At 38.8% G+C, this 22,960-nt stretch overlaps 1 protein-coding gene across 3 annotated transcripts in view; it reads left to right on the top strand.

The window, feature by feature from the left end:
• Positions 1-18,278, top strand: part of LOC122564765 (dual specificity testis-specific protein kinase 2-like) — a 100,316-nt gene extending 82,038 nt beyond the window's left edge. For all 3 annotated transcript variants that reach the window (XM_043719953.1, XM_043719952.1, XM_043719954.1), the window contains exons 6-9: positions 3,908-4,081; positions 8,135-8,218; positions 10,217-10,303; positions 14,623-18,278. In XM_043719953.1, the coding sequence (XP_043575888.1) occupies positions 3,908-4,081; positions 8,135-8,218; positions 10,217-10,303; positions 14,623-14,724 (447 nt within the window). In that variant the 3' untranslated portion in view covers positions 14,725-18,278. The remainder of the gene's footprint in view (positions 1-3,907; positions 4,082-8,134; positions 8,219-10,216; positions 10,304-14,622) is intronic.
• The last annotated feature ends 4,682 nt before the right edge of the window (positions 18,279-22,960 follow it).

Raw genomic sequence — 22,960 nt, 5'->3', positions numbered from 1 at the left:
AAGGATGTGTCAGGTTATAGCGGGATATAGATAAGCTGCAGAGCTGGGCAGAAAGGTGGCAAATGGAATTCAATGTCGCTAAGTGTGAGGTGATTCACTTTGGGAAGAATAACAAAAAGATGGGGTACTGGGCTAATGGTCGGATACTTGGTAGTGTGGATGAGCAGAGGGATCTTGGTGTCCATGTACACAGATCTCTGAAAGTTGCCACCCAGGTAAATAGTGCGGTGAAGAAGGCATATGGCGTACTGGTTTTTATTGGTAGAGGAATTGAGTTCCAGAGTCCTGAGATCATGTTTCAGTTGTATAAGACTCTGGTGCGGCCGCATCTGGGGTATTGTGTGCAGTTTTGGTCGCCATACTATAGGAAGGATGTGGAGGCACTGGAACGGGTGCAGAGGAGGTTTACCAGGATGTTGCCTGGTATGGTAGGAAGATCGTATGAGGAAAGGCTGAGGCACTTGGGGCTATTTTCATTGAGAAAAGAAGGTTTAGGGGTGACTTGATAGAGGTGTACAAGATGATTAGGGGTTTAGATAGGGTTGACCATGAGAACCTTTTTCCACATATGGAGTCAGCTATTACGAGGGGGCAATGCTTTAAATTAAGGGGTGGTAGGTATAGGACAGATGTTAGGGGTAGATTCTTTACTCAGCGAGTCGTGAGTTCATGGAATGCCCTGCCAGTAGCAGTGGTGGACTCTCCCTCTTTATGGGCATTTAAATGTGCATTGGATAGGCATATGGAGGATAGTAGGCTAGTGTAGGTTAGGTGGGCTTGGATCGGCGCCACATCGAGGGCCAAAGGGTCTGTACTGCGCTGTATTCTTCTATGTTCTTCTATGTTCTATGTATATGTTGCTATATATCATTCCAATAGTTTTACAGCTCTTTTTGATATTGATTTGGAGATGCTGGTGTTGGACTGGGGTGTACAAAGTTAAAAAGCACGCAACACCACATTATAGTCCAACAGGTTTATTTGGAAACACTCACTTTCAGAGCGACGCTCCTTCATCAGGTGGTTGTGGAGTATAAGATCGTAGGACACAGAATTTATAGCAAATGTTTACAGTGTGATGTAACTGAAATTATATATTGAAGAAGACCTGGATTGTTTGTTAACTGAAATTATATCTTGAAATATATAATTTCAATTACATCACACTGTAAACTTTTGCTATAAAGTCTGTGTCCTACGATCTGATACTCAACAACCATCTGAATAGGAAGTAGCGCTCTGAGAGCTAATGCTTCCAAATAAACCTGTTGGACTATAACCTGGTGTTGTGTGATTTTTAACTTTTGATCTTGTTATGGCGTAACCTTCTGGAATTGTCGATTTTACCCTTAGTTGTTCTTAGTCTGCTGACATGTCAATATTTTGATTGTTGTCCTGGTGACCCATCACACTATTACCTTCTAGGTGTGTTCACTGTCTGTAATAGGCATATTATACACATTCCTTGCTGGTTTCTGTCCCTCCTTAGCATTCCCCTGTGATGTGTCATCATTTCATAAGATCTGAGTTCACTGTGCACTCTTATAAACCTCTATTGTAAGAGTTCTATTGTAGGAGGAGTTGTTCTCTGTGTCTTGGAAGTAGTTCTGCACCTGCATGTTGTCCTGCATCTTGGAGAATTTGGATAGTTGGTGTCTTAGCATGATCATTCATTCATTGGCAGGAGCAGGGCAGAGGGGGATTACTGTCGGTGTGTGGGCACAGCAAGGCAGCATAGGCACTGGCACAGGCACATATCCTTCAGTATTTGGACTGATAGGATATTTGCATCAGCTCATGGGTTGGAATGTCTCTGCCAGTGTTATTGAAACTAATTAGATTGATTGAGTCAAAGGTCTGTAGTTGATTGTCTTCATCCACCCAATGTGTTTGATTCTCAGTGTGGAAAGACTGCTCGATTTCTGCTTGGCACTTGTTTCACTCTGGGGTTTGACTCAGGTGTGCTTCCATTCCTGCAGGGCAGTGCTGCAGGCCTTGTTATAGCTGCCAAACATAGAGTGCCTGTGTTTGTTTGTTTACTGCCTGTTACTGCCTCTGGCTGTAACTTTGGAGCAGATTTATTGCATAAACAGGCCCAGTATGTTTTTGTTTGGTACATCCTGCACAGATCTTGGAATACAGGACAGCTTCATATGATATGGGTGACACAATGGGCGGCATGGTGGCACAGTGGTTTGCACTGCTGCCTCACAGCACCAGAGACCCGGGTTCAATTCCCGCCTCAGGCGACTGTCTGTGTGGAGTTTGAACATTCTCCCCGTGTCTGCGTGCGTTTCCTCCGGGTGCTCTGGTTCCTTCCCACAGTCTAAAAATGTGCAGGTTAGGTGAATCGGCCATACTAAATTGCCTGTAGTGTTAGGTGAGGGGGTAAATGTAGGGGAATGGGTCTGGGTGGGTTGCACTTCGGCGGGTCGGTGTGGGTTGCACTTCGGCGGGTCGGTGTGGACTTGTTGAGCCGAAGGGCCTGTTTCCACTCTGTAAGTAACCTAATCTACTTTGTGATAGGCTACACTCATTGCAGAGCTTGCTTGTTTTCTTTGTATCCTGGTAACGGTTTCAATATTTATATTGAGGGAAGGAGAAGAATGAAATAACTCCAGAAAGGCTGGTATCCTGTTGCCATGGTTGAAGGGCTTGAGCTGTGAGGAGCTGCTGAATAGGCTGGAGTCATTTTCTCTAAAGCATTCAAGGCTGAGGGGTGACCTTATAGAAAATTATAAAATCATGAGGGAGCATGGACAGTGTGAATAGCCAAGGTATTTTCCCTGGGGTAAGGGAGTCCAAAACTAGAGAGCATAGTTTAAAGTGAGAGGGGAAAGGTTTAAAAGGGATCTAAGGGACCATTTGTTCATCCAGATGGTGATGTGTGTATAGAATGAGCTGCCAGAGGAAGTGGTGAAGGTTGATACAATTAAAATATCTGGATGGGTATATGAATGGGAAGGATTCAGAGAGATATGGGCTAACGGCTGACAAATGGCACTAGATTAATTTAGAATATCTGGTTGATACAGACAAGTTGGATCAAAGGGTCTGTTTCCATGCTGTACATTTCTATGTCTCTGCATCAGTCTTTATTTATACATGAACAGTCCTTGACATTAGTACTGCCTCTTCAGAGCTAGCTCTCAGAGTGAGCAGTATCTCTGACACACTCCTTTCTATCTGTCAGCTAGGGCTCCCTAAGTGGACCAGATTAACAGTTGCAATCAGGGAACTCCTACTTTATGAGGTCCACCTGGCTGACCTCATTACAGTCACTCCAGGGAACAGTCAGGTTATAGCGGTAGTAATGAAGGACAGAGGGAGATTATAGAACATGAGTTGCTTGATTGGGGCTATTAATCTGGTCCAATCAGTGAGCCCTGGCTGACAGATAAAATTGGTGAGTGTCAGAGATGCTGACACTCTGGTACCTGACTCCAAACAAGGAGGGGGAAGAACGCAATCAGAGTTAAGTAAAAAAGATGAACACTGTTAAGGGGTGGGGTAAGCATCTGAACAGTCAGGAGGTGAGGAAGGGAGGGAACAGCTGCTATGTAATAGCCTGGGCCAAACACTATTGAGAGTGAGTAAGGGAGGAAAACATTGTTTGCCTGTCAGTGGATGAGAGGGATGGTGAACACTCATGGGGATTTTATTCGTGTGACTTATGAGGTCCTTTGCAGATTTACAAGCCATGGAAACCATTGATTTACTTCATTTATATTTCATTCCAACTTAACAGTTAAATGATTGAATTGTAAATGTTTCATTGTGTATACTTTTTTCAAAGATAGTTTATTTTCAATTTCAGTAAATTTTATAACATTCCTCTTGGAGTAATTCATAGAAATTCTCATAGTTGCCTCACATATTAATGTCAATGTATCTTATTTTATGTCAGAACTGCTTGATTAGGATAACGGCACGTGGGAGAGAGGCCTTGGTTACAGACTTTGGGCTAGCACGGGAGGTCGTTGAGTTGCCTACGAAGGATCTTGAACGGAAGCTGTCCTTGGTTGGATCAGCCTTCTGGATGGCACCTGAAATGCTGCGGGGTGAACCTTATGACAGGAAGGTAAAGTGCGACTAATTTTCCTCAGTTCTAAATTTGGACAATGGCAGAATTCTTTGTTCATTCTTTTCACACGACATCAGGGTAAAGATTTGTTTGAATGCTTAGTTTTAAAAGGTTTTCCAAATAAAACATTAAAAAGGATCCTACCATAGCCTTGTTTCGTGTAATCAATGGTCATTTTGTGATAGAATACATTGGAGATTAAGCTTTGCTCTGTCGTAGGCAAAGACTTGTCACAGCGTTAACTGAGAAACCTAAAGCCGGCCTGGACTTAGGCATCTGACCATATTATGATCTGTTTTATGAGTTGCTAACCCCATGGACGGTGCTTCCATTGAAAATGATGAATATTGAACTGCTTATTTCATTGGCTTTGTGGCAGTGATCTGCCCAGGAGGTGAATGATTGTTCAGAGAGTGCACCCCTGCTGCACAAAAAAGTGTGTTTTTAATATTGAATAAAAGGAAGATGCAGTCTACCTGATTATCAGCTCATTTGGGACCTTAAACTTCAAATTCTTTCCTCTCAATGTGGAACAGCAGATCTACTGCATACACCATCTATAGAAAGCATTGCAGCAACTTACCATGGCTTCCTTGGTATCAGTGCCCAAACCCATGACCTCTTACACCTGGAAGAATATCACCACTTTCAAGTCACCTGCGATCCTGGCTTGGACCTAAGTTGCTATCATAGGATCAAAATTGGGGAAATTCCCTGGCCCTGATATAGTGTGAGTGACATCACCACATGGATACAGTGGTTCAAGAAGTAGATTGAAACCAGCCCTCCCATGAAACCTTCCATCTCAAAAGAATGATAAAAATAATTGACTTGAATTGCTATTGATGCCACAAGCTGCCAACATTCATGGACTAGTGATCCAGATGCTTATAATATCTGAGCCTATAAGGGACCTACTGAATATATTCTAAGCCAACAAAAAACGTGCAAATCGTTAATGAGTAACTCCTTATTCAATGAGAGTCTGGGCTTATGTTCAACAAAGATTAAACATTATGGATCACTTGTTTCATAGTTTCCCTTCATTGTGGCCAATTTTGGTTACTAACCTTTTTTCTATTGAATAAAATCTCATTATAAATTTAATATTGACCATATTTCATTGTGACCATGAAGGACTTAATTAAGAAGATTTTATCAATACTGTCATAGTTTTTTCCACTGGGAGCTTTAATTTCATTTGTGTGCAATATAACTTAATGTTTTCTCATGTATTCTTGTCCACAGCATTGGAACACAGCTATTAATTTTATTTGAAACAGGTTGATAATTCTGCCATATGTAGCACAAAGTAAGGGCTTTAATAGGGATACACTGCATTAAGATTCACACACTCAGGAAATTTAGCCATGATTAAATGGCGGAGTGGACTCGATGGGCTGAATGGCCTTACTTCAACTCCTCTGTCTTATGTCTTATAGTCTTATGGAAATTTAACCATTGATTATGGAACTCACAGATAAACCAGCAGATTTTCACCCTCATTCAGGCTTGGCTGAAACTGGGAGTCTAGAAAGCAGACTTGGAATTGCGTTTAAATGTTCAAAGCATTCATAGAGTCATAGAGTCCCACAGCATGAAAACAGACTTTTCGGTCCAACCAATCCATGTCGAACATAATTCCAAACTAAACTAGTCCAAACTTTACCTGCCTGCTCCTGGCCCATATCCCTCCAAACCTTTCCTATGCATCTTCAAATCATTTCCTATTCATATACTTGTGGCTGACAGAGTTTAACATGAGGAAGCCATAATGGAGAGATGATTGCATAGTGGCAATGTCACTGGACCAAACTAATATTCCGAGGGCATGATTTCAAATCCCACCCTGGCCAGTATGAAATTTGAGTTCAATTAAACAAAACGTTACCTGTTACAGTGTATTAGTTTTGAACTTCAGCAGAACTTTGGAAGGGGGCAGTGCAGTTTCACCAAAATCAGACCTTAAAGCGTTGAATTAAGGTGACAAATTGCAGAGAACTAGTTTGCATTCCTTTAGGTTATGGGGTGTGGGGTGGGGCCAGTGATTTATTATAGGCATTAAAACAATTAGAGGTGTTGATACAATGCCAAGGGGCAACTATTTGAAACTATTTCTTATGGTGAGAGAGATGCTGAGCGCATGGACATAATTAGAGCTACATCATCTAGAAATCAGAAAGCAATCTTTCATGTAAATGACATTGTAAATCCAGAGTTCTCACTCCTGAAAAACTGCGAATGCTTGGTCTATTGAAATCTTCAAAGGTGAGGTGGGCAGGTAGGGGTCGCTGTGTGGGCAGCCAGCATTTGTTGTCCATCTGAAATTGCCCTTGAGATAGTGGTGGTAAGCCACTTTCCATAAACTCTTCAGTCCATATGGTATAGGTGCACCCACACTGCTGTTCAGTCAGGAATTCCAGGATTTGTTATACTGACCACGAAGGAACAGCAAAACAGTTCCCAGTCAGGATGATGGGTAATTTGAAGGGAGTCTTGAAGGTGGTGGTATTCCCAAGTACCTGCCACTCTTGTCCTTTTAGGTGATAGAAGTTGTGGATTTGGAAAGTATTGTCAAAGGAGCCTTGGTGAGTTACTGCAGCACATCCTGTAAATGGTACACATTGCGGCCATGCATTGTGATAAAAGGAATGAATTTTTAATATACTGGATGGGGACGATCCTTATCAAGTGAGTTGCCTTTGTGTTAAGCCTTTTGAATTGTAGGGGCTGCACTTATCCATGTTATTCTATCCCTCTGATACATGAATCTTGTAGATGGTAGGCAGATTCTGGGGAGTCAGGAGCTGAGTTCCTTGTGATAGAAAACCCAGCCTCTGACCTATTTGTGTAGCTACAGTATTTATATTGCTAATCCAGTTAAGTTTATGGTCAATGGTAAACTCACAGTTTGATGGTAGTATAAGTTGATTAAGTGATAGTATTGCCATTGAACGTTAACAGGAGATGGTTCGATTCTGTCTTGTTGAATATGGTCATTGCCTGGCAGTTGTGTAACATGGCTGATAGTGCTTGTAAATCCCCACACCTGGATGTTTTCCAGGTCTCACTGCAAATAGATAAGGACTGCTTTTATATCTTATGTCATTTGGAAGTGTGTGAATGATATTGAAGTTGTTTCATTATCAGTGAACATCCCCACTTCTGACCTCAAAATGAAGGGAAGGTTAATGATGAAACAGCTGAAGATTAGCCCATGATGTTAGCCACAGCAAAGCCCTGTGACTGAGATGAGTAAATCTATTAAGGATATTGAATTGAAGCAAATTTTGAAGTACTAATCAATTGTGATTTCATTTAATTGAATGATAGAATAGGGGCAAGGGAATGCATGATCCATTCTTCTGTTTCATTAAAGAGTTTATTCTAATTCATTATTCCATAGTGATCTGATGGTTCAGAATTTGCTTCTGTTCAATTCACAATTTCAATTTATTTCACTGGCTGCAAGTCATAAAGAGGTTGGTAAGTACTTTAAAGTTATGAAGACAGAAGCCTAATATAAAGTCAACAACAAGAGAAATTTAGAATTTGGTTTCTTCAGGATAGTGGATGTTTTCAAGTACAGAGTTGATACACACCATGAATGTAAACTAAACTTAATTCATAACTGGCATTTATAAACAGCAGATATGCATCTCCATTTATATCACATTCTAGTTATGTAACTCTTATCATTAGTACTAAAATGGGAAAATAGCATCGGAACTCTGAGGAGGTTTCATTTTTAGCATGAACTATAGGATTACACCATTTGGTAGGGAATATACTTATTCAGAGAGTCTATAAAACAGTAGCTATGCTGAATGTAAAACCTATAAATTATGTTTGACTTTTACCCAGATTTCTTTGTCCTATAAATCCAATGGTTTTGAGTGATCTATGATATGTGGAGGTATATTGTTGACCGGTTTAAATTCCAGGGTCTCATTTATCAACTAATGTTATTGTTTTTAAAGGTATGTTATTGTTTAGTATCAAATCAGGCATTGAACTGACAGTTGTTCTTAATGGCTACATATCTTTCAGGTTGATGTTTTCTCCTTTGGTATAGTATTGTGTGAAATACTTGGCAGAGTCACCGCTGATCCTGAATTTCTTCCCAGGACACAGGTAGCTATAAATGACTGGTCACCAGTCTGGCACTTGACCCGAATGCAAGCGGGACAGTAGTAATATGAATCCAGATGGTGGAGTCATTTTAGGCGTAATCGGATCAATTCCAAATCTCAATCACAAATTTATCTTTTATACCATTTGAAACTTTGGAATGGCTGAACTCTTTTGGTTGAATATAAAGCCTGATACAAACACCTCACAGAATCATTCATTCTGGGTGAGTCGTGCAAGTCAGCAGCAAAATCTTTTGCTTTTGTTTCATTTCCATTTTACATGAGCATAGAATTCACTCCTTAAACATTATAATGTAAACCTGTTTATAATTCATACAGCTCTCTCAGATTCACAGTCGCAGAAAGCCAATTACAGAACCATCAGCAGACAGGATTAATTAAATGATAAGTGAGAGAAGATAAATGGGAATTCTAAACATCAAACTTTCAAACTTAGTGTCAATCTCTGATTTGACACTAGAATTCAAAATGAGATAATATCTTATATGGATATGGAAGAATGAATAATCATACATTTGTAACAAATTCTAAAGCAAATCAGTATTAACCAAGTCACATTGTCTACAGTGAATATCTAAGAGAAAAGTGTTCAGTGTCTTTTGCACTGCATGTATTAACAAACTTGAAATGAGCAATAAGGTCCCTTTATATTACTGCTGTCCCAAAAACATACAGATGCATTTTATTCTGCATGTCTTTGTGTTTTCTATTGATTGTAGGAAAGACTGCAACAAGTGACGAGTTTAGATGTTCATATAGATGGACCTCAACAGTTTTATTGTGAACTTGTAAGAGGGGTCTTGAAGCATGGTTTCTTTGACATTGCACCATATTTTCCAGTTGTAATAGTAAGGAAAGTAGCAAAGAAGAAAGAGAAGCAGACGTACATTTATATATTGCCTTTCAGGACCTCAATGTCCTAAAATGCTTTTCAATGATAAAAGTACTTGTGAGGTGTAATCACTGTAATTATAAAGTCATGACACTGTCAGTGTTCACCCATCATTATTCTGTGAAACTGACTGGAACTTCTGGTGTGAGCATATGTGTAATTAGACACAGAAATTCAGAAGATGTTTTCATTGATTCACTACTCTTCCACAGAGTGTGCTGGTGAAGTTCTCAGAAATGGAAATCTTCAAAATAATTTGGTTCAATGGGAGCTTCCACATTTTGTGCAGTTTATCTCAGAACAGTAACCGTTTAAAGATTGTGCTTTGTTGATTGAGGTGTAACTGGATGTTTAATAGCATACTCAGGCAAAATCTCTGCTGAACAACCTCTGCGGTCCTGGAAAACTAATTTTATATTGCTAGAAAGTCAAATAGTAACGAAACACAAATAAATTTTAAAATACTTTAAAAGTTTGTCGATCTTTTAGTTTTGACCATAATTCCATGTGTACGGCTAAATCTTTATTTCACTCTCTGTGAGATTAATTAAAAGTGACAGATAATCAGTGTATTGTCCTTAGTTTGCTGTTTTTAAATATTTCAGTATTTAGCTGCTGAGCTTGCTTGATGACTTCATTGTCATTGTTTAATGGAGATCCTGACAGCTGATACTGTAATGAAATTAACAAGAGGAAAAGTGAAATCCATGCTATACAGATCACTGAATCTCTGTGAGCCTCTTTCTAGTGGTAGTGGCGAATGCTATCATCTTATTTGGACCACTAAAGTCCACTCCATAATTTCTCATAGTGACAGTGAATATAAATTGTTAATACAATATATTTACTTTTTTCTGTATAGTATACATCTGTATACTATATATGTTATATTATTAAAAGTTTACTGAAATTATTGATTATGAAAATGTATGATGCTATATAGTAACCAAATTAGCATTTAATTGTCAATGTACTGGCTGATACCCAATGATACAATTTAAAACCATTACCATTATACCATGGTTCAACTTGGCAAGCACAGGAGCATGCATAATTCTGAAATCTCTTTCTGAAAACATTTTCTAGGATTATGGACTGAACTCTGAAGCATTCAAGGAAATGGTGAATGGCTGTCCAAAAGCTGTCCTGGAATTAACGGTTAACTGCTGTAGGGTATGAAGTACTTCTGACTTACCATCATTCTTTCTACAAGGTTCACTAACTCTGGTCTTGGTCACATTGCATAGACCCTTGAATGTAGTAGGAACTATATCACAACAAAATCAAGAAACCATTCTTTTTCAATATAATGGTCCTTCCAGAGAGGAGTCAAATTTTGATGCATGTGGAAACAAATGATATTCTAGATAGTTTGGTTAACATCTGAAAGGGAACATTAATTAAATATTTCAGATGGGGTATGTTGTCAAAATCAGCATCATAAATAGAATAGATTGCACAATGGCTCAGTGGTTAGTATTGCTGCCTATCAATGCAGGGATCTGGGTTCGATTACACCCTTGGGGGACTGTCTGTGTGGAGATTGCACATTTTGCCTGTGTCTGCGTGGGTTTCCTCCAGGTGCTCTAGTTTCCTCTCACAGTGCAAAGATGTGCTGGTTAGGTGGATTGGCTAATCTAAATTGTCTGTATTGACTAGGGATGCGCAGGTCAGGTGGGTTAGCCATGATAAAAGCCTCATGAGGGATTATGGGGATGGAGTGGGTCAGGGTGGAATGCTCTTTGGAGGGTCAATGCAGATTTGATGGGCTGAATGTCTTCCTTCTGCACTGTGGGATTCTAACGTCCCTTTAAAGTTCTCTTCTTTTACTACATAGACTGTGAAGGCAAAAGGGTAAAACAGAAGTATTAGCTCTTGTAAAAACAGCAGCAAAACTCCATATGAGCCATTTGTTCTGTTATCACTAATCTCACAGAATAATTCTAACTCTAACTCCTAACCTCTTTTTAGTGAAACCCTTAGTGTCATGGCCAATCTGTCACGGCAGCAAATGGTAAAATGTTGATAAACTTCAAGACAGCAGCAAGAGAGGAGATGGGGAGTAAGTTGAAGCCGAGGTGCAGAGACCTGGGTTTAACATCTGCAAGCTTTGGAGAGCTTTGGGGGGAAAGAACAATCAAACAGTGAGATTGCAAGAAAATTGTTGTTCAACTGGGTTGTGAGCAACTATTGTTAAGAAAAGATGTATACTGGTATTAATAATAATTTTTTTAAAAGTCCAACAAATTGCAACTATTCAGTAATTGTCACCTCTTAATTAGTATTGCTAAAATAATGGTACTAAACTGACTGGAGGGTTTGTTAATTATAAATTAGTTTAATTTGTAAATTACTTGACACACAATAAAGATGGCAAGCCATGTGATGCACTACTATGGCAGCGTGTGGGAGTCTCTAGATGCCATTGTGATCTAGGACAAGCATGTCTGTATTAAGTGCCTGCTGCGACAGGAATTTCACTCAAAGTCAGTGGACTGGAGAACAATTTGTGGCTACTGTGGCACATCATGAAGGGGGAAGTTACCTGGACACTCTGTTCCAGGAGACAATTCCAGCTGTTAGGATTCAATATATTAGGGGTCAACTGATTTGGTCAATGATCAGTGTATGACTGTGAGTAGGGCAGGTAAGAGACCAGAGGGCAGGTATGAATGAAGCTATCATCAACATGTCATGGCTGGACTTCATATTCCTTACAGACAAAGTGTCAGAACTGAGTGAGGTGACTGGAACTGGAAGGAAAGGACAGAGATGTAGCATATATCAATGCTGTGAATGTATTCAAAATGAATCTGGGTCTGTGGTCCTCCCAATGAAAAACATGGCAACAATTAGAGTCATAGATATGTACAGACTCCAGGGAAAAGACCTTATCTATTTATCCTATCCATGCCCCTCATGATTTTATAAACTTCTATAAGGTTACCCCTCAGCCTTCGATGCTCCAGGGGAAACAGCCACAGTCTATTCAGCCTCTCCCTATAACTCAAGCCCTCCAACCCTTGTAAATCTTATCTGAACCCTTTCAAGTTTCACAATATCCTTCCTATAGGAGGGAGACCAGAATTGCCACAATATTCTAATAGTGGCCTAATCAATGTTCTGTACAGTTACAACATGACCTCCAAACTTCTGTACTCAATGCACTGACCAATAAAGGCAAGCATACCAAACGTCTTCTTCATTATCCTGTCTACCTGCGGTTCTACTTTCAAGGAACTATGAACCAGCACTCCAAGGTCTCTTTGTTAAGTGTATAAGTCTTGCCCTGATTTGCCTTTCCAAAATGCAGCACCTCACATTTATCTAAATTAAACTTCATCTGCTACTCCTCGGCCCATTGGCCCATCTGATCAAGATCCCGTTGTACTCTGAGGTACACTGTCCACTGCACCTCCACTTTTGGTGTCATCTGTAAATTTACGAAACTATATCTATATTCCCATCTAAAGAATTTATTATAAATGACAAAAAGCAGTGGATCCAGCATCAATCCTTGTGGCACACCACTGGTCACAAGCCTCCAGTCTGAAAAGCAACCTTCCACCACCACCCTCTGTCTTCTACCTTAGAGCCAGTTCTGTATCCAAATGGCTCATTCCCCCTGTGTTCAATGTGATCTAACTTTGCTAACCAGTCTACCATGAGGAACCTTGTTGAGTGCTCTACTGAAGTCCACATAGATACATTCCATCACTTTGCCCTCATCAATCCTCTTTGTTACTTCTTCAAAAAACTCTCAAGTTAGTCAGACATGATTTCCCACCCACAAAACCATGTTGACTATCCATAATCAGTCCATGCCTTTCCAAATATATGTCAATCCTTCCCTCAGGATTCCCTCCAACAATGTGTCCACCACCAATGTCAGACTCATCAGTCTATAGTTCCCTGCCTTTTCATTACCAAGTTTCTTAAATAATGACATGATGTTAGCCAAGCTCCAGTCTTCCAGCACCTCACCTGTGGCTTCCAATGATCCAAATATCTCAGCATAGGGTCCTGCAATCACTTCCCTGGCATCCCACAGAGTTCTAGGGTACACCTGATCAGGTCCTGGGGATTTATTCACTTTTATGCATTTTAAGGCATCCAGCGCTGCCTCCTCTATAATATGGACATTTTTCAAGATGTTGCCATCTACTTCCCCACATTCTCTACAGTACACACTGATGCAAAATACTTAGAGGATGGTCCCAGGAATGAAAAGCTTAACATATGAGGAATATTTGAGGACTCTGGGTCTATACTCAATGGAGTTTAGAAGGATGAGGGGGGAATCTAATTGAAACATACAGATTATTGAATGGCCTGGGGAGAGTGGATGTTGGGAAGATGTTTCCATTGGTAGGAGAGACTAGGACTCGAGGGAACAGCATTAGAGTAAAGGGAAGACCTTTTCAAATGGAGGTAAGGAGAAACGTCTTCAGCCAGAGAGTGATTAATCTATGGAATTCATTGCCACAGAAAGCTATGGAGGCCAGGTCATTGAATATATTTAAGACTGAGATGGATAGTTCTTGAGTATTAGGGGTCACTGGGAGAAAGCGGGAGAAAGGGTTGAGAAACATATCAGCCAGGATTGAATGATGGAGCAGACTTGATAGGCAGAATGGCCTAAATTTTGCTCGTATGTCTTATGGTCTTATGATGGACTTCATCCTAATATCTTAAAGGAGGTGGCTAATGAAGCAGTTGTATTGGCATTAATTTTCAAAAATTCACAATATCCTTGAAATCCTCTATCAGACTGAAAAGGAGCAAATATGATGTATCTATTCAAAAAGGGAGGATAACAGAAATCAGGAAAGTATAGACCAGTTAACTTACCAGGGAGAACATTACAATCAATAATACAGGAGTTGGGCACTTAGAAAAAAGTCTTAAGTAAAGAATCTGCAAATTATTGTGAAAATTAAATTATTTTTGACTGACTTCTGGAGTTCTCTGAAGAAGTAGTTGCTATGTGGATCAGGGTATGGTTTTGACATATTGTACTTGAATTTTCAGAAAGCATTCAATAAGATGTCATGTAAAAGGTGGTTATGCAAGTAGAAGCACATGGTGAATGGGGTAATGTACTAACATTGATCGAAGATTGGCTGGTTAGCAAAAACAGTGAGAAGGTATACATTGGTCTTTGTTTTTCAGCAGGAAATGAGAAGAAGGGTCCTGCTGGAATTTGAGGCCTCAATGTTTTGTTTTCAATTTATTTGATTGATTTAAATAAGGGGAGAAGAAAAGAGTAAGCAGTCTGATGACCAGAGTAAGCTATTTATTTCAAGTATAATTCCACAGTGTAAGAGTAAAAAAGTGGTGTTTTTTATGCCAATACAGGCATATTCTAATTTTTATTTGTGTATTCTCAGTTTAGCTATAGAGTGAGTGCTTTTTCCTATAAAATAAAAAAATATAAGATGTACCCAAACAGGAAGAATCCACCAAACATATTTTCTGCTTTTGCCCCATAGATTGATGCCTTCAAGAGACCGTCCTTCCTTGAATTACTGGACCAACTTGAGGATGTGGCTGAAAGCTTGGAGCCAAATGAGGACAATGAGATCCTTGTATGAATTTGTCAGTGTTTGACTCTGCCACAAGGCCTTACTTGGTTGATAGCAACCACTGTTATCTTTGTACAGTGTATTAACAAAGAGAAGATAAAATGGATCTTTGAATGTGGGACTTAAATATGTATTAGAAAAAGCTTATTCACACGTGATAGTGAAAAGACACACTCCATTGCCTAAACACATCAGTTTGTTGATCATATGGGAGTGGCACAATTTGGACTTTGAGTTATAAAGTTAAATCAGCTATATTAATTCAGCCATCTGTTATACTCTCAACTGACTTTTATTTCCACAAATGGAGATTAAATTGGGAAGAGATGTATAATGGATGGCTGATTTGATATCGTCCCATTTTTCATTGTTACTCAAATTCCAGATTATCCCACCCTCATTAAACAGAATTCAAGGTTTTAACTTTCAGCATTTGTTGGAAAACTGCCATTACGACTCTGTATCTGGGTTACTAGGCAGATAAGTGTTTTTGTTCAATCCATTATATTTGATGGACTGTACATCATGAAAACTGTTCTCACAGGCAACGCAACTTCTGTGAAACTAGAGCTGTAAATTTTACCAAGAGTCCATTCAGTGAAACACCCTTTCATTAGTGAATTTCTTCTGTAATGCTTTTCAGTATTTTTTAAATTGCCTCATGCTAAACATATTTTCTGTAAGTTGCTTATGTTGAATAATTTAAAAGAAACATTAGAGAAAGAAAAACGATCGCACATTAAATTTGTATAAGCAATGTTTTTGAATTTTTATTTTTCCTGCAAGACAAGTGACTTCCAAAGATTAGCAGTAATGTTCGATGAACTCAACTTGGTTCATCTCAATTGTCACCCATCAAACACCAAGATCAGTTTTAATCTATAGAAGTGCCTCACCACATATCACGTAGGAGAAAGATACAGTAATATTGATCTGAATTCTTAAAAGGTGTATCCCTCAATTGACTGGAAATTCAGTCTAAGGCTCAGTAAAGCCAGTTCTGGTAAACTTTCTCCAGAATAGGAAATTCCTCCTGCATTCACTTTTATTGGTCCTTCAATGACATTATACCAGCCTTACCAATAATGCCTCATATTTACTGTACCGCATTCACCGAAGAAGGCAGCATTGTGTCCCCAGTAAATGTCAAAAGTGAACAGAAGCCAAGAATTACATTTTTTTTAAAAAGGCTGACTCATTGTGATTAAGTCTAACTTAAAGTGTCATTCTAGTGTATATAATTGCAATTATTACCCTCTGATAAATAATATTTTGATAACTAATTGTAAAAAAATTGAGTTTTAACTTAGTGAGCACACTTTATCAAGTACTATAAGTACTGTTCATACCGATAAATAATCAAAAAGTATTTAGTATCTATTCCTTTAATGAATTAATTACTCATTATCGTAAAAATAAACCTGATTATTCAACGTTCTGTTGGAAAAGAAAAGGGTAAGTTGGATATAGCAACTCCTTTGATTGTTCACTTATTAAGAACTTGCATTTATATAGTGCCTTTCACTTCCAAAGGATGTCTGAGAATACTTTACAGCCAACTATTGAAGTCTAGTCATTGTTGTAATGTAGGAAACTCAACAAGCTTGCACATAGCAAGTTCATACAGAGATAGTGGGTAGAAATTTAACGGCCTATGTAGATAAGCTCAGGTGCTTGTGGGCATGGAATATCATGAACTTGGAAGACGTCACTGATTCCTGAGTAACATGTTTAGATTTTCAAAGGGAGGGGTTGTGTGACAGGCGCTGGCAATCCACAAACCTCAAATTAGTTGGTTAATGCAACTAATAATAGTGTGGAACATAATAGATAGAAATTTTCAAATGGCCAGCGTGGGAAGCATGGAGTGTATAGGGCATTTTTTGAGTATAACTATGGGGAACACATTGAAGAGGTATTAGTACCAGCACTGCAGTGCAAACATGTTGCACAAAAGGGGGAAGAGTTCAAGCTCAGTTTCTCATAAATTGGCACAGGATTACCTTGCTAGAGCTGAGGGGCTTGGTTTTGTGAGGAGAGTGTGTTTGGACTCTTGACAGGAATGTATAGCACCTGAAGTGATGCCTGCTTTTCTGACCTGTTGGAGTTCTTCTGCTGAATGGAGGGATGAGGGCAGCTCTCCTGTCTGCCATAGCCTCGATCAGACCCACTAAAGTTGGCATCGGAAGTACATAAGGTTCCCCCCAGTTGCGTGCTGAACTCACCTCTGGTCCAATTAGCAATATTTGAGAATGGTTTCACATCACTGCTACTACTGTGATGTGGTGTCAGGAGCTGGGAATATTCCAGGTGTCACTTTCCTGACTCTTGGCTGAAAATTTGTCCCAATTAGACCATTTGTCTTTATTTTCGGAGGAGAATGTTGGTCAAGGGATATATATCGGCAAGGAAACCAATTAAAAGGCAATACTGAAATCAAATTGATGTTTAGACAAGCAAGGTGTAGGTTTGGTTCTTGATCTGTGCTACGTTTGCTAATATCACTTAGTTGCTGCAGCTATTTGTATCATTACCCTGTGAACTGTGGATGTACTGGAAAGTAGATAAAATGTAAAGATAGACATGAAAACAGTCATAACATTTTTTTCAATTACTAGTAGCTGGGCTAAAATATAAAGGGAGAAATGGTGTTTAAATTCTCCTTTAGTTCTCTTAAGCTACATCTTGGAATTGTAAAACACAATTCAGAATACTTCAATACAGTGGTGAAAATCTTTGCAGTTTATAACTAAATTTTGAATGCTATATGCCACTTTTGATGTGCATATTGTTTAGGATAGAACTGTTATCATTTTTTTCCTTTGATTCATTTTAACCTTTGCTACTGCTGGTTTGGGGAAGATGGGGGTGATGCATCTATTGTATTTATTGATGAATTGATGCTGCAGTTTTCATTGCTGACCTTTTTCAAGTTCAATCTTTGGAGTAGGTGAACAGCGAAACAGTTATTGCAGTTTCTTGCATGACTCTGAAGGTGATTTGACACTTTTATTACTGAACTATTTCCCTCGTGCTATCTGCCATAGAACAAGCACAAATGAAGCATTTTAAAGTGTTTCTCGTGTTAACTATAAAATAGATTTATAGTATTTAATATTGTATGATTGTAAAGTAGATTTGTAATATGAATTGCACTAGTATAATGTAGAATATGAAACTGGAGGGTATGTAGCATATTTCTTAATTTCAAGTGTTTTCTGTATAAATTGGTCAATCTATTTTGATGTAATGCTTGGAAATTTATGTGATATCATTGGCAGTTCCAAATGCAATTAAATTCATCTTCTTTGTATCAGAAATTTTCGACCAGAAACCTTAAGTTGGAACTTCCCAATGAGTACCTCTGGGCTTTTCTTGAATTATAGAAATGAAACAAAACTAACCATTTGGGCAAAATTTAGTTGATACATTGTCTCAAAGGCTGCCAAATATGGCAGGGCTTGTCTCACTCCTCATTGTTACAATTTCTTAGTTAAGATTGAGCTGTCTGGGTGATTTATTGAATAGAGCTTATGCTCTTTTTCTCTCAGGAAGGTAAGGAAGTTCAAAAAAACTTTCAGGCTAGAGACAATTAGAGTCGCTATCATTTCTCCAAAGTTGCTGAGCATCAATCAAGTCCCAGGAATATGTTTCTTGCCAGCTGCCTTGTTGGGGTAACTCTTACCAAATAGGACCATCCTTTTTAAACAAAACAATACTTTAATGACTATTGAAACAGTACAATTAAAATGTGTAGGGAGTTTTTTTGAATGAAATCATTAAGGGCCATGAGACCTATTAGAAACTAGTTTAAAATTTCAACTATGAAATGTGGTTGAACAAGTAAGGTACTACATTGCAGTAGTTTTTGTGTAATGCATGATTTAATTGCAAAGGTGTATTTGACTTGCTGGTTCACTATGAATCCCAATAAGTCATTCTTTATGATCCTTGTTCACAATGCTTACTCTCATCTGTTTTCTGTTACATTTGTTTGTACCTAAGCATTGTATATAATGTACAGTACAATTATGGACTGATACTGTGTAAATAATATGTGAATGCTTACACAAAGCATGTTGTTTAATCAATACCTGCTGGTTATAGAAGGTGCTAAAATGTTGAAAACAATTGTGCAGGATTGAACAGCGTCAAGCAGCTGCTGTTTGCCTTGCATTTGACTTTTCCAATTGAAAACTTGAGCTAGCTGTTATTTAATACTAAAAACATTTATTGATACATATTTTGTTAAAATGGATGTTACTTTACTGTCTCAACTATCTTTTTTAACTTTCAGTATCTAGATTTGTTCTGGACTGTTAGGGTTGCTCACTCCATCAACACATATAATCTTTTTAAAAATAATAAAGTTAAAATGAAAGAAATTATAGGTTCTGTATGTTCTATTTATTTATTGATTGATTGAAAGAACAAATGTATTTATGACAATCAGTGCATAGTTTTAGTAAAACCTGGTTTATGTTCGTAATAACTTTGAAAATATAGCCAACAGAAGTTCCAGTACTGTTGCAGTTATTTCCATGGGGCAGGGTTCATTCCAATAAATAGTGGTTGCAGTCCATTTTCTAGTCAATAACACTTGTATTTATAGAAGCACCCCTCATACAGTAATTGATTAAATGCTCGTCACATGATCACAGTCAGCCAAACATTGATACTGAATCAGAGAAGACGAAAAGCCTAACGAAAAATGTAGACTTGAAGAAGGAGAGAAATGTTTGGTGAAAAGAACTCCAAAGCTTAGTTCTGATACAATGGTGTGACCTGTAGGGCTTAGTACACCACTCCTGTTGCTAATTGAAGTAGATGTTGTCTTTCCTGTAAATCCTGATCAACAATCCCTTTTATTGAATTTGAACTGTGTGACCATTTCATTTAAATGCACAGGTCCAGTTGAGGTTGGCAGCCTGCCTCCCAGAGGCTGCTGACCCAATCAGAGGGTAGTGTCACTGAGAGAAGTGGTTCCTTCTAAGGCTACAGGAAGAAGAGAGAGTATGTGCATACTCAGGGACCCTCTATGAACAGATAGGTTCTTTCATTCAAAGTGCCTGGTCAGGTAGTCAGGCCTTTGAGAAATAGATGGGTAGGCATTTGGTTGACACAGTCATGGAAGTGGCTGTTGTCATCAGAAACATTTCTCATGGGCCATGAAGTGACCAAAAACTAAGGACTTCTTCCCTAGAAAGCTGCATGTCTCCATGTTTGGTGGCCATGTTTGGTGACTGTTGGTGGCAGTCTGAAATGGCTCTTCATTTTTCTCATTTTCTCTCTACCTTGAGTCAGATAGCTGTACCCCTAAGCCTCTTGCCTCTGAGCATATCGCATGGTGGCATTAGGGTCCCCATTCACAAGGTCTTCCTCTGCCAGCCCATCATTATACCATAAACTAATTTTGTTTCTGATTTACAGCATCCACAGTTCTTTGGTTCTTTTTGTCCATCAATTTACCTGCTGTCTAAAGTATATTGCTGCTGTTCTGGTCATCTTTCAAAGAATCAAACTACTGATACAGACAATTAGGTTCTAATGAAAATTGGTCAGTTTCCCTATAAAACAGGAACTGATATCTTTCAGCCTATAGTTTTGCAACCATAGGAACCTTGAGTGTCCAGTGAGAATGTACATTCTTTTGAGATGCAAAGCAATTGGGGAGCTGCTGCCTCACAGCACCAGAGACCTGGGTTCAATTCCCGCCTCAGGCAACTGACTGTGTGGAGTTTGCACGTTCTCCCCGTGTCTGCGTGGGTTTCCTCCGGGTGCTCCGGTTTCCTCCCACAGTCCAAAGATGTGCAGGTCAGGTGAATTGGCCATGCTAAATTGCCCGTAGTGTTAGGTAAGGGGTAAATGTAGGGGTATGGGTGGATTACGCTTCGGCGGGTCGGTGTGGACTTGTTGGGCCGAAGGGCCTATTTCCACACTGTAATGTAATGTAATCTAATCTAATCCAAAGTCACAAGCACATTCTGTTGAAACACCATCTAAAGGAAACTGGAAAAGAATCAAGAAATCCAACTCAAAGTAAAATTGCTGAAGTATGCAGATTGGATTCATAGAATTCCTAGAGTGTGGAAAACAGGTCATTTGGCCCAAAAAGTCCACACCAACCAAAGAGTATCCCACCCAGACCTATTTCCCATCCCTGTTATTTTTCATTTCCCCTGACTAATGCACCTAACCCACACATCCCTGAACACTATGGGCAATTTAGCATGGCCGTTTCACCTAATCTGCACATCAGGTTTGCTGGCATTGGCCAGTGTGATTGCCTTGTTTGTTGACCTGGTCAGGCTTCACTCCATATAAGGGTTCAAGAGCAATGAGCAAGACCACAGATGACAGAGCTGGTTAGCTCAGTCAGGCTTCACCCTTCACACTGCAAATGTTTACAAAAAGGGTGGCTTGTTATGAATGCAAAATAGTTTCCAAAGCTGACCTGCCTAATAGGTTCTGAGAACTTCATACAGAACCTGTAACTTGTTATCAGGAAACTGATTTTTCCCTCCTGTCCAATTCAGTTCCCTCACTCAGCCTTCTTAAAGCTCTAGTCAGGTTAAGAAGAGTCCATCTGTTGTCAAATTTGAAATAAAGCTGTCAATGTCCACTCTGTGGCCTCACTCTGTGGGCCCCTAGATTCATTGGTCACTTAAGGGCCTTAGGTGGTTGAAGGGTTAAAGTTACGCCAGTGATGGGTAGGTGGCAAACATGGCACCTCATTATGGTACATTCCCACTCCTATGGTCAGGAGGCATAAAATTCCACATATTTTCTTTCTTTGGATCAGTTCATTTGAGCTTATCCAACTGGACAAAAATGCACCAAAGAGATGCAGTATCCCACAATGGCAAAGGAAGAAAATCCCAGACAGGCATTGTACTTGACCACAGTGGGCACATCTGGAAAATGAGGAACTTCAGCTCTATCCATGTGGAGTGAAAGACCTCATTGGAAGATTGAAAAATTTTGAAAGACCTGAGCCCTGATTTTAACCTAACCCACTTGGCAAATGCAAAACCTGTCAGGAAGGTTAAGACAAATCAACACTCCAGTTTCTAAAAGCTTTTTTAAATATACAGATTAGTCAGAGGGAAGCATGCAGATGGTCTTACTGGAATTGAATATGATACTGTCCAGTAAAAGTACACTTCTGGAGTTATGGTTAAGATGCATTTTGAGCCAGGTTAAAAACTAGTTATACGTAATCTGCAAATATTTAATTATAAAATTAGCATTCCATTGCTCAGTATCAAAAGCACAAGACCATCATAAAAATAATAAAATTAAAAGAAAGCAACTAAAAGCAATAATTTTAATGTATATACTCCTCTGTGGCCAATAAATCACCAAATAATTCAATCTTCTAAGACAGACATTGATTGTTTTGATATCTAGTTACCAATAGCAACATGTTCAGTGACCTGTATCATGAGGCTTTATAAATATGAAGACAAAGATTCAAATTACTGATGCTTACACCCATAATAGACAACTGGTGAACATTCAGTCTCTAATTACAATGAGGTTGTAATGAATGATTGATATATAATATTGACCAAGTTATTTTTAAAGACTATTTTTGTAGCCTGGTGATGTATATGAAATTTATCCATCATATTGGTCAGAACTGAACTAAGATCATCACATTAATGGTTAAAATGCTAGTGTTATTTTCCTTCAGTCCTGGGAATCTTAAATTTGGCAAAACAAAACATTCAGGTTTCAAAATATAATTAATGGGGTAGAAAAATGCCCCTGAGTACACTTGAACCAGTGCTTAGATTAGCCATTGTTTCTGATAAAAACTAATTTATGTAATCACAAATGTAAAACCGTTCATGAACCAGTACATTTTGGATGTGTGATATATTGTGATCATTTGTTTGAATTCTATTTTGCAATTTCCTTGATGTATTTAAGAGTGGTGACCTAGTGCAGTTTTATTGATGCAGTTAAAATGGGGATAAACACCAGAAGTTAACATTTTTAATAAGAGTGTGAACTCTCCACTTGTGAGTGATGGTAATTTGAAATCGCTGAAAGTGCCTTAATAATTTAATAAGTTTAATAGTTTCATTGGTTGACTTGTAAATTGATTAGATGTCAATATGAAAAGACAGTTAAAACCTGTGAACAAGACTCCCTGTGCCTAAGAAGTTGCACGTTATTTGAATATGAGCACAATTCTAAAAGCATCAGTCAATTAGAACCTCATTTGGGTGAATTGAAT

This window comes from Chiloscyllium plagiosum, chromosome 30 (genome assembly GCF_004010195.1).
Source record: "Chiloscyllium plagiosum isolate BGI_BamShark_2017 chromosome 30, ASM401019v2, whole genome shotgun sequence".
Taxonomy (NCBI): domain Eukaryota; kingdom Metazoa; phylum Chordata; class Chondrichthyes; order Orectolobiformes; family Hemiscylliidae; genus Chiloscyllium; species Chiloscyllium plagiosum.
The sequence above is the reverse complement of the archived record's forward strand: the minus strand, read 5'-3'. Positions and strand labels throughout refer to the sequence as shown.